Source organism: Elephas maximus, chromosome 6 (genome assembly GCF_024166365.1).
Source record: "Elephas maximus indicus isolate mEleMax1 chromosome 6, mEleMax1 primary haplotype, whole genome shotgun sequence".
Lineage (NCBI taxonomy): Eukaryota > Metazoa > Chordata > Mammalia > Proboscidea > Elephantidae > Elephas > Elephas maximus.
Window position 1 is genome coordinate 130,081,593 of NC_064824.1, and position 17,043 is coordinate 130,098,635.

The 17,043-nt window shown below is 37.8% G+C and overlaps 1 protein-coding gene across 8 annotated transcripts in view; it reads left to right on the forward strand.

Annotated features, from left to right (window-relative positions):
- AGFG1 (ArfGAP with FG repeats 1) overlaps positions 1-17,043 on the forward strand; it is an 88,887-nt gene that overhangs the window by 21,639 nt on the left and 50,205 nt on the right. For all 8 annotated transcript variants that reach the window (XM_049888371.1, XM_049888364.1, XM_049888366.1 and 5 more), the window contains exon 2: positions 2,209-2,302. In XM_049888371.1, the coding sequence (XP_049744328.1) occupies positions 2,209-2,302 (94 nt within the window). The remainder of the gene's footprint in view (positions 1-2,208; positions 2,303-17,043) is intronic.

Consider the following 17,043-nt stretch of genomic DNA (forward strand, 5'->3'; position numbering starts at 1 on the left):
CTGACTTCCCTTGTATTGTGTGTTGTCTTTCCCTTCACCTAAGATAATTCTTGTCTACTATCTAGTTAGTGAATACCCCTCTCCCTCTCTCTCCACCCTTGTAACCATCAAAGAATGTTTCCTTCAGTGTTTAAACATTTTCTGGAGTTCTTATAATAGTGGTCTCATACAATATTTGTCCTTTTGCAACAACTGGCTTATTTCATTCAGCATAATGCCTTCCAGATTCCTCCGTGTTATGTTTCACGGATTCATCATTGTTCTTTATTCTTGCGTAGTAAACCATTGTGTGAATGTACCATAATTTTTCCATTCATCTGTTGATGGGCACCTTGGTTGCTTCCATCTTTTTGCTATTACAAACAGTGCTGCAGTGAACATGGGTGTGCATATATCTATTTGTGTGAGGGCTATTATTTCTCTAGGATATATTCCAAGGAGTGGGATATCTGGATCGTATGGTAGTTCTATTTCTAGCTCTTTAAGGAAGCGCCAAATCGATTTCCAAAATGATTGTACCATTTGACATTCCCACCAGTAGCGTATAAGTGTTCCAGTTTCTGCACAACCTCTCCAACATTTATTATTTTGTGTTTTGGGATTAATGCTAGCCTCTTTGGGGTAAGATGGAATCTCATTGTAGTTTTGATTTGCATTTCTCTAATGGCTAGTGATTGTGAGCATTTCCTCATGTATCAGCTGCTCTTGAATATCTTCTTCGGTGAAGTGCCTGTTTGTATCCTTTGCCCATTTTTTATTTGGGTTCACTTTTGGAATTTTATAAGTAATCTTTAAAGCCTTAGTTTGTGATTGCAAATTGTAAAGGTAATTTGCAAAAGTTATTCGTACCACAGTTGTTTTTCATGAAAGTTTAAAGTTTTTAAGTTTGAGAAGTTTTACTAGGGTAAAATTGCTTTCTTTTTAACTTCTCTGACAAGTTAAAAAAAAAAGGAAGAAGCAAGGTACGAAAGTTGGGGAGCTGTTGATAATTTCAGTTTTGGTGTTTTGATGGAAACTTGTGAATTTTTAGATAATTACGTACCCATAGGTAATTATTCAAAAATGTTTCCAGAGTAATATTTTTAGAAAATGTTGGTTCATTTATTATTTTAGATCAATATTAAATCTCTCATTTAATTACTGTGGATGATTGCATGATGACTATAAGAAATTCTGTAAAAATACTTTTAATCAGTCTTAGAACCTAGATTCCAAATGTGACCTTTACCAGAGGGTATGACCTCAAAATAATTTTATGGAATTTGGCATTGGTTGCTTGTTACTTGGCACAGATTATTTAAGCTCATTCTTTTTATGTAATAAAACATTTGCCATTAAAATTTTTTTTTTCATGTACTTAATCTCATTCTTGTGAATGGAATAGGCCACTTTGTGATAGTTGGACAAAAAGGGTGTAGTTCTTACTTCCCCTGTGCGTATTTCTATTCACCTTTTCATGTACATGATAAAACTTCATCAAGAAATTTAGAGGTTAAGATCCTTTTAAGGCCATCCATACTAGAAAGACGTCAGGGTTGTCAGGGACCTTAAAAGTTAATTATGTATCCACCTATTTCTTGACTCCCTTTTCAATATCTATATACGTTCTTCTTGAATGCTTATTGCCTCTGGAGGTGATTGAAAATGTTTATTATAAATCCCTACTTGAATTAATGGAGAGGTGGAACTTCATTGGTAAATTACTTCATTTCCTTGGGTTAATTTTCATAGTTTTCTGAATTAGCCTCAAACTTATTTAAAGGTGGTACCTGTTTGTTAAGAATATTTGTGTAGCTCCAAACTTAACACATCGTTGTCTCTCTCTTAGGAAATACGAAAATATTTTAAGCAATTACTTCTTGAGCTTTTCACATACGTAGTCTTCTTCCATCAGAAACTCCATAAAATAATATTTGTATTTCCTGGAAACTTAAGTTTTCCAGATATCCTGGGTTTCTAACTAGGTAGTTACTCATTATTTTTCAAATGTATTTTTTAGTATGAGTTTGGTTGCTAACCAAGACTTACCTTATCTATTGTGGGGATTAATATTTTGAATAACCTTCAAATACTTTTTAGTCTATGGAATGGAAACACTGTTCCAGGTTTAAATGTGCTAATTAAAAATGTTTTGAATTATTAGCTGTGTAATTTTAGAACTTACAGTATATAATAGTAAATTAAAAAAAATTTTTTTTTATCTTTTAGGCGAGGGTTAAATCCACCGCACAGGGTGAAATCCATCTCCATGACAACGTTCACACAACAGGAAATTGAATTTCTGCAGAAACATGGAAATGAAGTAAGTGTTTTTACAATTTTCAACTTTTTTGCTGGCAGTCATTTTAATAAGATTTAAGTTGTTTAGTTAGAATGTTGAGTTTTACTGTAAAAAAAGTTATTTTTATATTCTGGAATTAATATCTACTGTAGTTTTTTTTTTTTTATAGTCTTTACCTTACCGTGGGGTGAAATGTGTATTTAAAATTCATCAGTGTTGAATGTAAGAGGCATTTTGGGAGGACATCTAGGTAATGGAGTAACTGTACTCTTGTGCTTTAAAAGACCAAAAGATAAAAAAGGAAGAGCATTAGCTTTATGGTACTGTATTAAACTTCTTTTAAGCTGAACAGCTTTTACTGGAGTGTCCCTCCTTCTTTCCTCTATGCTGAATTTTAAACTTTGGATATATATGTGATACTTAATGTACAGAAGGTGCTTGGTAGGGTTAGTAGTTCTGTGGCTCTGCATGATGGCTAGTTAGAACCAGGTAACAGTAAAGATCTGGAGGGGAGCCTTTTCCTTCTACTCTGCTTTCATGGGCTTTCAGTTACCTTTTTTTTTTTTTTTAAGCCATACGTTTTGCTATGAGTAAGAGTGGTGATTTCATTTATTTTATTGTTTAAATTTATGGTATCATGTTAGTTGCCATGGTGTTTGTCAGTTGTATATGTGAGAGGTGCTTTAACAACTAAAATGTGGTATATTTTTTCCTGGACGTAAGTAAATCCTGGCTGCTTCCCTCACCCTTCACAGGTAGGCCTTGGCTCCGATTGATACCCTCTCATCTCTGAGGGCAGCTCACATTAGTTTGCACAGTCATTGGAGCTTCCTAGTGGCGCAAAGAAAAGACACCCAAATGCACTTTGATCTGTTTTCAACTCTTAACAATGCAGAATTGTAAGGTGTGTGCACTGCCTGGGTGTGTGTATGCATGTTATTGCTTCCTTAACTTCTGCTGTATTTGTTTTAAAGCCAAGATCGTACTCAGTGTATTTCAGAATGCTTAAATAAATGGAGGTAAAAAGACTTGGCTCTCTTTAACACACCCGTATTCTGTCCCTTAGTCTTCTCATCCTAGCGTCCATGCATTGGAGAAGTACATCCCAGAAGTACTAGTATGTCAGGATCCTTTAGCAGTAAAGAAATGGAGACATATAAAATACTCTTAGATTTCCTAAAGAAGTTTTTTTTTTTTTTAAGGATTGATTACACGGGTCTTATCCTTGTAATTGGAAACCCTGGTGGCGTAGTGGTTAAGAGCTGTGGCTGCTAACTAAAAGGTCGGCAGTTTGAATCCACCAGGCCCTCCTTGGAAACTCTATGGGGCAGTTCTACTCTGTCCTGTAGGGTCGCTATGAGTCGGAATCGACTCGACAGCAGTGAGTTTGGTTTTGGTTTTTTTGGTTATCTTTGTAATTAATGAATAATCTGTGGGAATGATACTTTTAGACCATGTGAATATCCTTGATTCTATAGTCCTTCACTTAGTGAAAGTGAGAGATTCTTCAATGAGCCTTACCTGGATCAGTTACTACAGTGATATTTGTAATATCTAACATTTCAAATAGTAAATTCAAAGCAGTTAAAAAAAAAATTAGGAATGAAATACATGTGCCACTATAACATTATGTAAAATCTGTTACATATAAGCATATATGTATAGTTTAATGTAAAAAATACAGAACTTTTAAAAGGATAAGAAATAAAAATAAGCTGTAGTTTTTTCTTTTTGCAACACAGTGGATCATCTTGTACACTCACTTTGGAGACCAGAGTTCTTCATTACTGGTTCTTATTTTTAAGTGTGTGTGATAGTCACTTGAAGTGCTTGTTTAAGTGTTCATTCTTACTCCTCAGTTGGTCAGTAGTAGGACCCAAAATTGCATTTTTAATAGGCATTCTTAGATGATTTTGATGTAGATAGTCTGTGTACTGCATTTGGGGTTGGCACTTCTGAGGTTATATAATCTGTGAAAAGTAATAAATTGTTTTTTTGAGCTATCAAGTTAATTCTGACTCATAGCGACCCTATAGGATAGAGTAAAACTGCCCCATAGGGTTTCCAAGGTTTAATCTTTTTTTTTTTTTATTGTGCTTTAAGTGAAAGTTTAGAAATCAAGTCAGTCTCTCATTCAAAAACTCATACACACCTTGGTATGTACTTCTATCTGCTCTCTCCCTAATGAGACAGCACGCACCTCCTGTCTACCCTGTATTCCCCGTGGCCATTCAACTAGCTCCTGTCCCCCTCTGCCTTCTCATCTCGCCTCCAGACAGAGCTGCCCACATAGTCTCATGTGTCTATTTGAGTCAAGAAGCTCACTCCTCACCAGTATCATTTTCTATCTTATAGTCCAGTCCAACCCCTGTCTGGAGAGTTGGCTTCGGGAATGGTTCCAGTCTTGGGCTAACAGAAGGTCCGTGACCATGACCTCTGGGGTCCTTTTAGTCTGTGTCAGACCATTAAGTCTGGTCTTTTTACAGTAATTTGAGGTCTGCATTCTACTGTTCTCCTGCTCCATCAGGGATTTTCTGTGGTGTTCCCTGTCAGGGCAGTCATCAGTGATAGCCAGGCACCATCTAGTTCTTCTGGTCTCAGTCTGATGGAGTTTCTGGTTTATGTGGCCCTTTCTGTCTCTTGGGCTCATATTTACCTTGAGTCTTTGGTGTTCTTCATTCTGCTTTGCTCCAGGTGGGTTGAGACCAATCGATGTATCTTAGATGGCCACTTGCTAGCTTTTAAGACCCCAGATGCCACTCACCAAAGTGGGATGCAGGACATTTTAATAGTTTTTGCTATGCCAGTTGACCTAGATGTTCCCTGAAACCGTGGTCCCCAAACTCCTGTCCCTTCTACTCTGGCCCTCAAAGCGTTTAGTTGTATTCAGGAAACTTCTTTGCTTTTGGTTTAGTCCAGTGGTGCTCACTTCCCTTGTACTGTGTGCTGTCTTTTCCTTCACCTAAAATCATTCTTGTGTACTATATAATTAGTGAATACTCCTCTTCCTCCCTCCGCACTCTTGCAGCCAAGGTTGTAATCTTTATGGAAGCAGACTGCCACGTCTTTCTCCTGTGGAGCAGCTGGTGGGTTTGAACCGCTGACCTTGTGGTTAGCAGATGAGCGCTTAACCGCTGCACCACCACGATCCCTTTTTTGAATGATAGCCATTTTCATTTCATAAGAAAGTCCTATCACTTCCTCAAAAGGAAATACTACCCCAGTTGGACTATCTTGGTTGTATATCTTTAATATCATCCTTAATAGACATAAAATAAGTTACCAAAATCCATACCAAAGCCAGTGCTATTCAGTTGGTTCCAACTCATAGTGACCCTATAGAATGGAGTAGAGCTGTCCCATAGGGTGTCCAAGGAGCAACTGGTAGATTCGAACTGCTGACCTTTTGGTTAGCAGCCTAACTCTTAACCACTGTACCACCAGGGCTCCTAAAAGAAGTTAAGTGTTAAGATTTTATTAGTTTCAGTCTCTCTTTTATCCACAGAAGATACATGCAAGCATTTTGCAGCCTGCCTCTCTTTCTAGCAGTTTGATAGTAGTATCTTCAACTTACTTGCCTACTTGTGATGCCTGTGTGCTTTTGGTTCTAAAGTGTAAATTCAAGGCTATGACATTTTTTTTAATAAATGATTTAGAGGAGTGAGCACACTTCAGGGTCTCCAGATTTTGCCAGTGACAATTCTGGAATGACTCGATGGCAATGTTTTTTTTTTTTTTTTTATTCTGAATAGTCAGAATCCAAACTGATGTAGGTACAAATGCAGGAAAATCTCAAGGTAGTTGAAAGGGTAAAATCTGGCAGAAGGTTTTTAGTGACAGTAAGTATAGAGTAATATGATGTTTACTGATTAAACACAATTTGACCTTTTTTTAATAAAATCTGAGATTAATCTGTTTAAATTATTTGTATAAAATTTAGGATTAGGCTAGCAGTACAAACTGAAAGTATTTTCTTAGAATGTTGGTTGAGTATGCAAAATTTTGGAAATCAGTGTGGAGTCAGAAATAAAGTAAGGAATATTATCCTGTTCTTAGATTTGAAATGTAATGACAGTAGGTAACGCCAGAGTAGCAGATCTGGTAAGGTGACAGTCCACTGGAGAAGTAAGTACACCTACTCCTCACTTACTGATACTCTCATTATCCGATACTTTGCATTTATGAAAAAAACCTGCTATCCAACTATTTTGTACATTAATGATGTATGTCTGGCAGTAGTTAATGCTGAGATGCAAGGCTAGAGTAATGCTGGCTATGATGGTTAAAGTTTTGTGTCACCTTGGCTGGGCTGTGATTCTGTTATTTAGCAATTATGTAATAATGTAATTTGGAGGTTACATCATGATGTAATTTGTCCATTGTGTAATGATGTAGTAATCCTCCCTTTTCGCATAATGCCAATTTCTACGTAATGACCTGGTCTTTGGGACCTAACCATGTTGATAAGTGACTAGGGGGTATGAAAAACATAAACGAGTTAGTGGATGAGGCTAGGTAGAGATTGGTCCAAAAATACTAATACCGAAGGCACGTTTTTAAAGACTAACATCAAAGTAAATTTAGACTATATAAAAGGAAATTCTTGATTTTAGAGAACTCATTGTATCAATAAGTAGAAAGAAAATATAACATTAGAAATGACTAGAACAGATTTCATGAATTTTCTTAAATCCTACAATGAGACATGCGATATGATGGACATTTACTGAGCACTCACCATGAAAGTCACTGTGCTAGATGCTATGGGTGCAGTTACAGAAGTGTCACACAGGCTTAGCCCGCAAAGAGCTCAAGTCTAGTAGGCCAGGCAGATAGGTAACAAATAATTATAACAGGGTGTTCGAAAAATAATAATAAGTTTCAGAAGTAATACGGAAGAGAAACTCAATATGTTGGTGGATAGGAAAGAATCGAGCAGCCTCGCAGAAGGAGGTGAAACAGCTGCTGATTTCAGAAGGTGACTAGAACTTAACCTGGTAGGGAAAGTACAGTTATGCTAGAAAATATATAGCAATCTTTTCAATGACTTTTTAAAAAAAATTTTTTTATTGTGCTTTAAGTGAAAGTTTAGAAATCAAGTCAGTCTCTCACACAAAATTAATTTTTTTTCTTGTGGATTTTTAAAAAAATTTTATTGTGCTTTAAGTGAAATCACACAAAAATTTATGTACAAGTTGCTATATACTCCTAGTTGCTCACTCTCTAATGAGATGACACACTCTCTTGCTTCACCTTGTATTCCCGTGTCCATTCAGCCAGCTTCTGTGGCCCTGTACTTTCTCATCTCCCCTCCAGACAGGAGCTGCCCACATAGTCTCATGTGTCCACTTCAGCCAAGTCCAGCCCAATCCCAGTCTGAAGAGTTGGCTTTGGGAGTGGTTCTGGTCTTGGACTAATAGAAGGTCTGGGGACCATGACCTCTGGGGTCCTTCTAGTCTCAGTCAGACCATTAAGTCTGGTCTTTTTATGAGAATTTGAGGTCTGCATTCCACTGCTCTCCTGCTCCATCAAGGATTCTCTGTTGTGTTCCTTGTCATGGCAGTCATTGGTTGAAGCTGGGCACCATCTAGTTCCTCTGGTCTCAGGCCAATGTAGTCTCTGACTTACGTGGCCCTTTCTGTCTCTTGGGCTCATAATTACCTTGTGTCTTTGGTGTTTTTCATTCTCCTTTGCTCCAGGTGGATTGAGACCAGTTGATGCGTCTTAGATGGCCGCATGCTGGCGTTTAAGACCCCAGATGCCACTCACCAGAGTGGGGTAAAGAATGTTTTCTTAATAGATTTTATTATGCCAGTTGACTTAGATGTCCCTTGAAACCATGGTCCCCAAACCTCCACCTCTACTACTCTGGCCTTTGAAGTGTTTGGTTGTATTTAGGTAACTTCTTTGCTTTTGGTTTAGTCCAGTTGTGCTGACCTCTCCTGTACTGTGTGTTGTCTTTCTCTTCACTTGAAAGTTTAAGTGACTGTTAAGGAAGACAAATACACCATCTTTAGTGTTCTAGGGGCACCTTAGAACCAAAATATTGGACTAGATATGCTTTGGTTCTTTAAAGTATTAGCAATGGCTGCGTTCCTAAAGACTTAAGAAATGTGAGAGGGTGACGATTGATATTAGAAAGTACAGAAGGGTTGGTATAACATCATTTGTTATAAAACCTTTATGTTTTTCCAGTACAACAAGTATTATCTTTTTAAGCATTTAAATTTTAAGTGTAGCATACATAGAGAAAAGCACACAGGTCTTAAATTTCCGTTTCAAAATATGTTGCCGTATCTTGACTGTCATCTTTCAAAAACAGTGGTTTAGAAAGGAGCACATTCAGTCACATATAAATTTCGGATAAAAAAGGCGCTGTCATACATCTTGTGAATAAATGGTTTCATACCTGAAGGTGAATATTTTAGAGATTGAAGTTCAGAAAGTATATTCGCTTTTTAGCAGTAGTCTGGGATCATCTACCCTCAGGGTTGAGTTTTGATGTTCCAGGGGCATGTTTGGTTGTCACAATTGGAGGGTGTTGCTGGCTTAAGCAGACAAGTGCCGGGGATGTTGAGTGGCCTGCAGTGTGTTGAACTCTTCCCTTAAGAAGAATTAATTTTCACGCTGCATGCTTTGAATGTTTCTCCAAACATTTATATGTGGGAAAAACATTTTTTACAGTCATTTGTGTGTATAACTTAATTCTTTTTTACATACCTGCCTTAAACAGTTGTGAATATCCTATTGCCAAAGCAAGTCATGCTGCCAAGTCCAAAGTTAGACTGGGAGGGGACTGGCAAGTTACAGGACAAAGGGCATGGGTACAGGGAAGCCCAGTAATTCAGATTTATCAGTGCAATCAGCTTTTACCACATGCATATATCTAGGGAAGATTTCACTTTGTTTAGAACTTTATCAAGAATTGTTCATTGTTTTAGAAAATCACAACATTACCCATGCCATTTTAGTTATCAATAAAATATATTGATGTGGTAAGCATATGTTGATATTACTATAAATAAATATGTATCAAGGACATCCAAAAAACCCGTTGGCTTTGAGTTGGTTTCGACTCACGGTGACAGTATAGGGCAGAGTAGGACTGCCTCATGGAGTTTCCAAGGCGTGCCTGGTGGATTCACACTGCTGACCTTTTGGTTAGCAGCTGTAGCTCTTAACCACTATGCCACCAGGGTTTCCATCAAGGACATAGTTAATATTTATTGCAGAGTATGTCATTTGTTTCTATAGAAATTGTTTACAAATAACATAAATATCACCTTGGTATTCACAGACTCCTGCAGTATGTTTGGTGGAGCAGATATGTGTTTGTTAGGTTATAGAACATCCCAGACCCAAACATAGTATACCTAATATTAGTAAAATATTGTACAGCGAAGCACTTTGTATTTATTTTTTGCTGAAATGGTTTTTGACATATATATCTCCAGAAGTTTCCTGTAATGCTTTCTTTTGTACCAAAAAGTTACATAAAAACGTCAAAGGGCTTTCCGTATACGTCTTCTTTTATAATGTTGTGATGTCATGGTTTCTCTCATTAAAGGAATTTCACTATTGAGTTAACTTAATTACAAAGGCTAAGGGAAAGAGTGCTGGTGAACAGTTCTGTAGATAATTCATTAGAAAAGAAAATGTAGAAATAATTTTGTTTTGAATTGTTAGTTTTTCTTTTCTAGTAACAGATTAACCTCGCTTATTATGTTTTAGAACTGAGAATAAAAAGTTACTTCTGATACTTGACAGGCATACAGTCTGCGTGTACGAAGTAAAGTCATCCATTGATTGATAGTATCTGATTATTTGTATGCTTGGTTATTGGTGTCCCTGGGTGCACATATGGTTAAGCACTCGACTATTAGCCAGAAGGTTGACAGTGTGAACCCACCCAGAGGTGCCTTGGAAGACAAGCATGTTGATCTGCTTCCAGAAGGTCACAGTCTGAAAACCCTTTGGAGCAGTCTACTCTGCACACATGCGGTGGCCACGAGTTGGAATTGACTCGATGGTAACAAACAACATGCTAGACTATTAAAATATATATGTATGTTTCTTTTTAAAATTCTTTTTAAATAGGCCCATTAGGTACTTCTGTTAACATTCATGGTTGAGTCATTCTTCATTCTTGAAGTAGATATTTACTAATCTCTTTCTGTCTACCAGAACTGTCTTTAAGTGCTAGTGATAGGAAGATATGCAAAAACAGACATAACTTCTACCCTTATGTAAAACTTACAGTCCAGTGGGGGAGAGAGAGCCATAATAAAAATTATCAGTATTTTTTTTTTCAGTTCTACTTTGGTATAAGCTTTTGGAGTTGCAAATATTTAGGAGTGTGAATACGCAGTGATTGTTCCTACACTTATGACTATGTTTTAAATAGGCCTTACTTTATGAGACAGCTATTCAGGCTTTTGGGGCAGTTACGTTGCACCTTTGGGAAAGATTGGAGCTATTTTTATAACCAGAAAAAAAGAAGCACAGCCATGAATAAAAACCCTTTTGTTTCTAATTTTTTTAAAAAATGCCAAATTCACACGTTCCAGTTGTGCTGAAATACGCAGGCTGTCATTTTAGTTGGTGTGTTAAGCTCAATCTTTGATGGTGTCAGAACTGAACAGAAGTCAAAAGTAGAGGTTTTGATTTCCGTTGATTATTGTCCTCACAGTGGGGGTAAGGAAAAAGTGCATTTAATACTTGATCATATCTGAATCTCTCCACGTAGCTGGTGAGAAGAGACTTCTAAACAAGCTCTGGACTTCAAGTTTCTGAGGAATCGGTGATGACATTGAGGGTTTCTTGGTTCTGTTGCATGAATTGAAGCTAGTTGCGCCAGCAGGGTCAGCTTTGGGTAGGAATAGTCAATGGTTAGGGCCAGCAGGACCTTCTTGGAGATCTGGGTGATATCCTTTGTCAGTCTCATAGATCATAGAGTCTACCACTTCTCCACAATGATCCTGTAGTGGCCTGTGATGCTAGGGTCTTTCTGAGGATGGGGTGGCTGCGAGCAGTCACCTGGTAGGAGAACTTGTCCTGCTTCGTGCACTCGATGATGTCACCTGAGACCAGCATGTTGCTGTAGGTCTTCCTTCAGGTGAGCAGGATCTCCTGTACTGTGGGAGTGGTAGTACAGCAGCTGCTCTTCCTCCAGGTGGCCTGGTTGGGCCACGCACTACATTGTCTCTCAAGACCTGCCTTCACAGATGGCCGCAGCAATACTTTGGTCCCAGGTGGGGGCTGCTCAGCACCATAGCACAGTGACCAGATCTTTCTGTCTTCTCCTTCCTCCCCTAAGGCTGTATTATGAAAAATTCAAATATATGTAAAAGTTGAAAAATTTTGCAGGTGCAATAAACTTTTTGCTACATTTGCTTTAGCAATATCTATCCATTCATCAATCCTTCTTACATTTCTTTCATTTCAGAGTAAGTTGCAAATGTTAGTTCACTTCACCCCTAAATACTTTAGTGTATCTGTCATTAACGAGAGTTCAATATTCAGTTTTTTTAGGTATAATTTATATACAGTTAAATGCATAAATCTTAAATGTTAACATTGGGTTAGTTTGACAAATGCACCACATCCGTAACCCAAAGCCCTCTTCAGATACAGAACATGACTGTCACCTCAGAAAGTTCCTTGACACCCATTTCTAGTCAGTCCCTGGTCCCAGAGGAAACCACCGTTACTTCTTTTATCGTTCATATAAATTAGATAGTAAAGAATATGCTCTTTTGTGTAAAGTTTCTTTTTGCGATTTGTACATATGGATGAATGTAGCTTGTTCCTTCTTATTACTGAGTACCTACTGTATTATCTGATTACATCAGAAATTGTCCATTCTCCATTGTCATATACATGTTTAATGAATACTTTTTCCTGCTCTGTGGGTTTTCCATTCACTTTCTTATTGGTGTCCTTTTACAAGCAGAAGTTGTTAGTTTCGATGAGGTCTGATTTATCAGTTTTTAATTTTATGATTATTGCTTTTTCTGTTCTTCCTTAAGAAGTCTCTGCCTATTCCCAAATCATGAAGGTGATTCCTTATTTTATCTTAGGAACTTTACAATACTAGCTTTTATGTTTACATCTATGGTAATTTTAGTGTATGATGTAATAGGGATTGAGGTTCATGTTTTTCCGTGTGTATAAACAGCTGTTCCATCTCCGTTTGTTGAAAACACCTTCTTTTTCTCAATGGGTATAAGTATGGGTCTGTTTCTTGGGTCTTTACCCAGTTCCATTTTAATTGTCAGTCCTTATGCCAATACCACACTGTCTTGATTACTCTGATTTTATATTAAGTCTTGAAGTCGGGTAGTGCAAGTCCTCTCATCTTTTAAAGATTGCTTTAGATACTCTAGGTCAGGGGTTGCACACTATAGCTCCCAGGCCAAATCAGACCCATTGCCTACTTTTGTAGGGTGTGCTTGGGCAAGCTATCATTGTGCGACACGGAGGCCATTCTGGGTTGTCACTCTCTGTCCCTGTTCACCACATTCCCCTCTTGGCAGCTGCCAGGGCACTAGGTGGTGGAATCTGCCTGGAGTTGGTGACTCACTCACCTTTGGCCCTCTGCCCAAAGTGAGATGGCAGAGCTCCCTGGGAGGAGAGAATGGTGCAGTGGGATCTGGGTGTTGTTGGGGAAGCTACACAGCTCCTCAGAATTTGTTTCTCATAACCGTTTCTGGTGAATTATGTTTTTCAGGGAATTTGTTCATTTCACCTAAGTCAACATGTTTATTGACCAGAGTTTATTCATGGTAGTCCTTTATCTTTTAATGCGTATAGGCTCTGTAGTAATTTTGCTCTTCATTATTTCCTTCCTTCTATTTACTTTGGGTTATTTGTTCTTTTTTATCTTGTTAAGGTGTGGAACCTAAGATCATTGATTTGAGAACTTTCTTTTCTAGTTTTAGCGTTTTAAAGTAATAAATTTCCTCTAAGCTCTGCTTTCACTGCATTGCACAAATTTTGATATGTTGTATTTTCATTATCGTTCAGTTCAAAATGTTTTCTAATTTCCCTTGTGATTTCTTCTTTGACCCATGGATCATATAGAAGTAGTTGTTTAATTTCCACATATTTGGGCTTTTTCTAGGTCTCCTTTCTAGACTTGATTTTTAATTTAATTTTGCTATTGTCAGTGAATATTTTCTGTATAATTTAAAGTTCCCCCCCCCCATTTAAGTTTATTGAGACCTGTTATATGATCCAGCACATGGTTTATCGTGGTGAACATACTGTGTACACTTGAAAAAGATGTGTTTCTGAAGTTGGGCATAACCTGTTGCCGTCGAGTTGATGCCGACTCATAGCGACCCTATAGGAAGAGTACAACTGCCGCATAGAATTCCCAAGGAGTGCCTGGTGGATTTGAACTGGTGACCTTTTGGTTAGCAGCCAGAGCTTTTAACCACTGTGCTACCAGGGTTTCCGAAGTTAGATATAGTGTTCTGTAAATGTGAGTTAAAGGTCTGTGATTGATAGGGTTTTTCGTATCTTCTGATTTATTGATTTTGTCTAGTTAGTCAGTCGTTGATAAATATGCCAGTTTTTGCTTCATGCATTTTGAAAACTATTATTAGGTGCTAACATATTTATGATTGTTATGTCTTATTAAAAAAGATACGTCATTCTGTCATTATGCAGTGTCTATCTTTATCTTTGGTAATATTTTCTTTCTTGAAATTTACTTCACCTGATATTTATATTGTTCTTCTGTTGTGATATGTTGTTTTCAAGCCCTTTATCTTTGTTTTTGAGTTTGATTATTTTGTAACGTGGTGTGCTTTTTTTTTTTTTTTTTTGGCCTTGGCCATTTGCTGAGCTTCTTGAATATATAAATTTGCCTTTTGCCAAGTTGGCAAAATTTTGACATTTTTTCTTAAAATATCTTTTTCTGCCTCATTCACTCTCATATCTCTTTCTAGGACTCCAATGACACGTACTTTAGACATAATATTGTCCTACAGATCTCTGAGATTCCAGTCAATATATTTTTTTTTTTTCTCGCAATCATCTTCATAGTTTTCAGATTGGATAATTTATATTAATTTATGTTCGGGTTCACCAACTGTTCTTGCCATTTCCAGTCTCCAGTTACCAGACTGAATAACTTCTCTTTATCTGTGTCCACATTGACTGACTCTTCTGTCATCTCCAAACTCCAATTTTTTATTTCAGATATTTTCTCTTAAGGTTCTAGAATTTCCATTTGTTTTGTTTTGTTTTTTTCTGTAGTTTCTATTTGAGATTTCAGTTTTATTCATTGGAAGCATGTTTTATGTTGTTGAATATAGACGCAGCATACTCATAGCAACCCTATAGGACAGAGTAGAACTGCCTCATAGAGTTTCCATGGAACACATGGTGGATTCGAACTGCTGACCTTTTGGCTAGGCACTGTAGTGCTTAATGACGACACCACCAGGGTTTCCACAGATGTACTTACCCACTGCCATTGAATCGATAGATGTACTAAAAAACAAAACAAAACAACAGTGTACTACAGCTGCTTTAAATTCCTGGTCTGCTAATTCCAGAATCTTTATCATCAGTCTCTGTTGATTGTGTCTTTTGATTATGGATCATACTTTCCTGTTTGTTTTTCCAACCAAATCAAAACCAAACCCACTGCCATGGAGTTGATTCTGACTCATAGTGACCCCGCAGGGTTTTGAAGGCTGTAAATCTCTATGGAAGCAGACTGCAACATCATTCTCCTGTGAGCCACTGGTAGTTTCAAACCACTGACCTTTCAATTAGCATTCGATTGCTTTAACTGCTACACTACCAGGGCTCATATTATTATGAAAATACCAAAACTTTATTTGCTGTTTTTACTCCCCTTCTCTTGTGAGTATACGGTGGAGCTTTCCAGAAGCTATATAACATGTAATAACAGAGAGGCAGGTAGGAGATAGCCACTGTGTTCTGTTTAGCCAAGGCATTAATGAAATTAGCAAAAATGTAAAATAGTGTCCTTCTCCTATTTCTTTTTTAAAGAAAATACAGCTTATTTTTTACAAATAAAAGTTACTACATTACCGTGCAGTGGGTTTATTATTTTTTAATGTATTAACATCTTTTATTATGGTATCAGTAGATATAGTACACATAAACAAAAACTACTTGACAGTTTTCAAAATAATGAGTTAGATCCATAGCATCCTCCCATAACGACCGATTAGGTTGCTATTGTTTGTTTTTAATATCACGTATATATTTGATGTACTTGATGTGTTTGAATCAGATGTTGTTATTTTTTTAATAATCCTTAAAAAATAATCCTTAAAAAAAAAAAAGGAAATCCTTTTTTAAGGATTTCCTTTTTTTTTTAATTGTGCTTTAAATGAAAGTTCACAGTTCAAGTTAGTTTCTCATGCAAAAATTTATACACACATTGTTAAGTGACCCTAGTTGATTTCCCTACAGTGTGACATCACACTCCTCCTTTCCACCCCGGATTTCCTGCGTGCTTTCAACCAGCTCCTGTCCCTTTGTGCTTTCTCATTTCTCCTCTGGGCAGGAGCTGCTCGTTTAGTCTTGTGTATCTACTTGAGCTAAGAAGCATACTCCTCACCAGTATCATTTTATGTCTTACAGTCCAGTTTAATCTGTAAGAGTTAGCTTCCAGAATGGGGGCCATGTCTTCTAGGGTCCCTCCATTCTTAAGTGTGGGCTTTTTGCTAGAATTGGAGTTCTGCATCCCACTTTTCTCCTGTTCTTTCAGCGACTCTCTATTGTGTTCCCTGTGAGGGTGGCCATTGGTGGTAGCTGGGTACCATCTAGCTCAGGTCTCAGGCTGATGGAGTCTCTGGTTTATGTAGCCCTTTCTGTCTGTCTCTGTCTCTCTCTTTCTTTCTTTTTTTTTTTTTTCAACTTTTTATTGTGCTTTAAGTGAAAGTTTAGAAACTAGGTTAGTCTCTCATACAAAAACTTGCATACGCCTTGCTGTGTACTCCTAGTTGCTCTCCCGCTAATGAGACAGCACACTCCTTCTCTCCACTCTGCTTTCCTGTCCATTCAGCCAGCTTCCGACCCTCTCTGCCCTTTCATCTCTTCTCCAGACAGGAGCTGCCCATGTAGTCTCATCTGTCTACTTGATCCAAGAAGCTCACTCTTCACCAGTATCATTTACTATGCCATAGTCCGGTCCAATCCCTGTCTGAAGAGTTGGCTTTGGGAATGGTTCCTGTCTTGGGCTAACAGAAAGTCTGGGGACCATGACCTTTTGGATCCTTCTAGTCTCAGCCAGACCATTAAGTCTGGTCTTTTTACCAGAATTTGAGGCCTGCATCCCACAGTTCTCCTGCTCCCTCGGATTCTCTGTTGTGTTCCTTGTCAGGGCAGTTATCAGTTGTAGCCGGGCACCATCTAGTTCTTCTGGTCTCAGGCTGATGTAGTTTTTGGTTCATGTGGTCCTTTCTGTCTCTTGGGCTCATATTTTCCTTGTGTCTTTGGTGTTCTTCATTCTCCTTTGCTCCAAGTGGGTGGGGACCAATTGATGCATCTTAGACGGCCACTTGTTAGCCTCTAAGACCGCAGATGCCACTCACCAAAGCAGGGTGCAGAATATTTTCTTAATAAACTTTGTTATGCCAGTTGACCTAGATGTCCCCTGAAATCATGGTCCCCAGACGCCTGCTCCTGCTACTCTGTCCCTTGAAGTGTTTGATTGTATTCAGGAAATTTCTTAGCTTTTGGTTTAGTCCAGTTATGCTGACTTCTCCTGTATT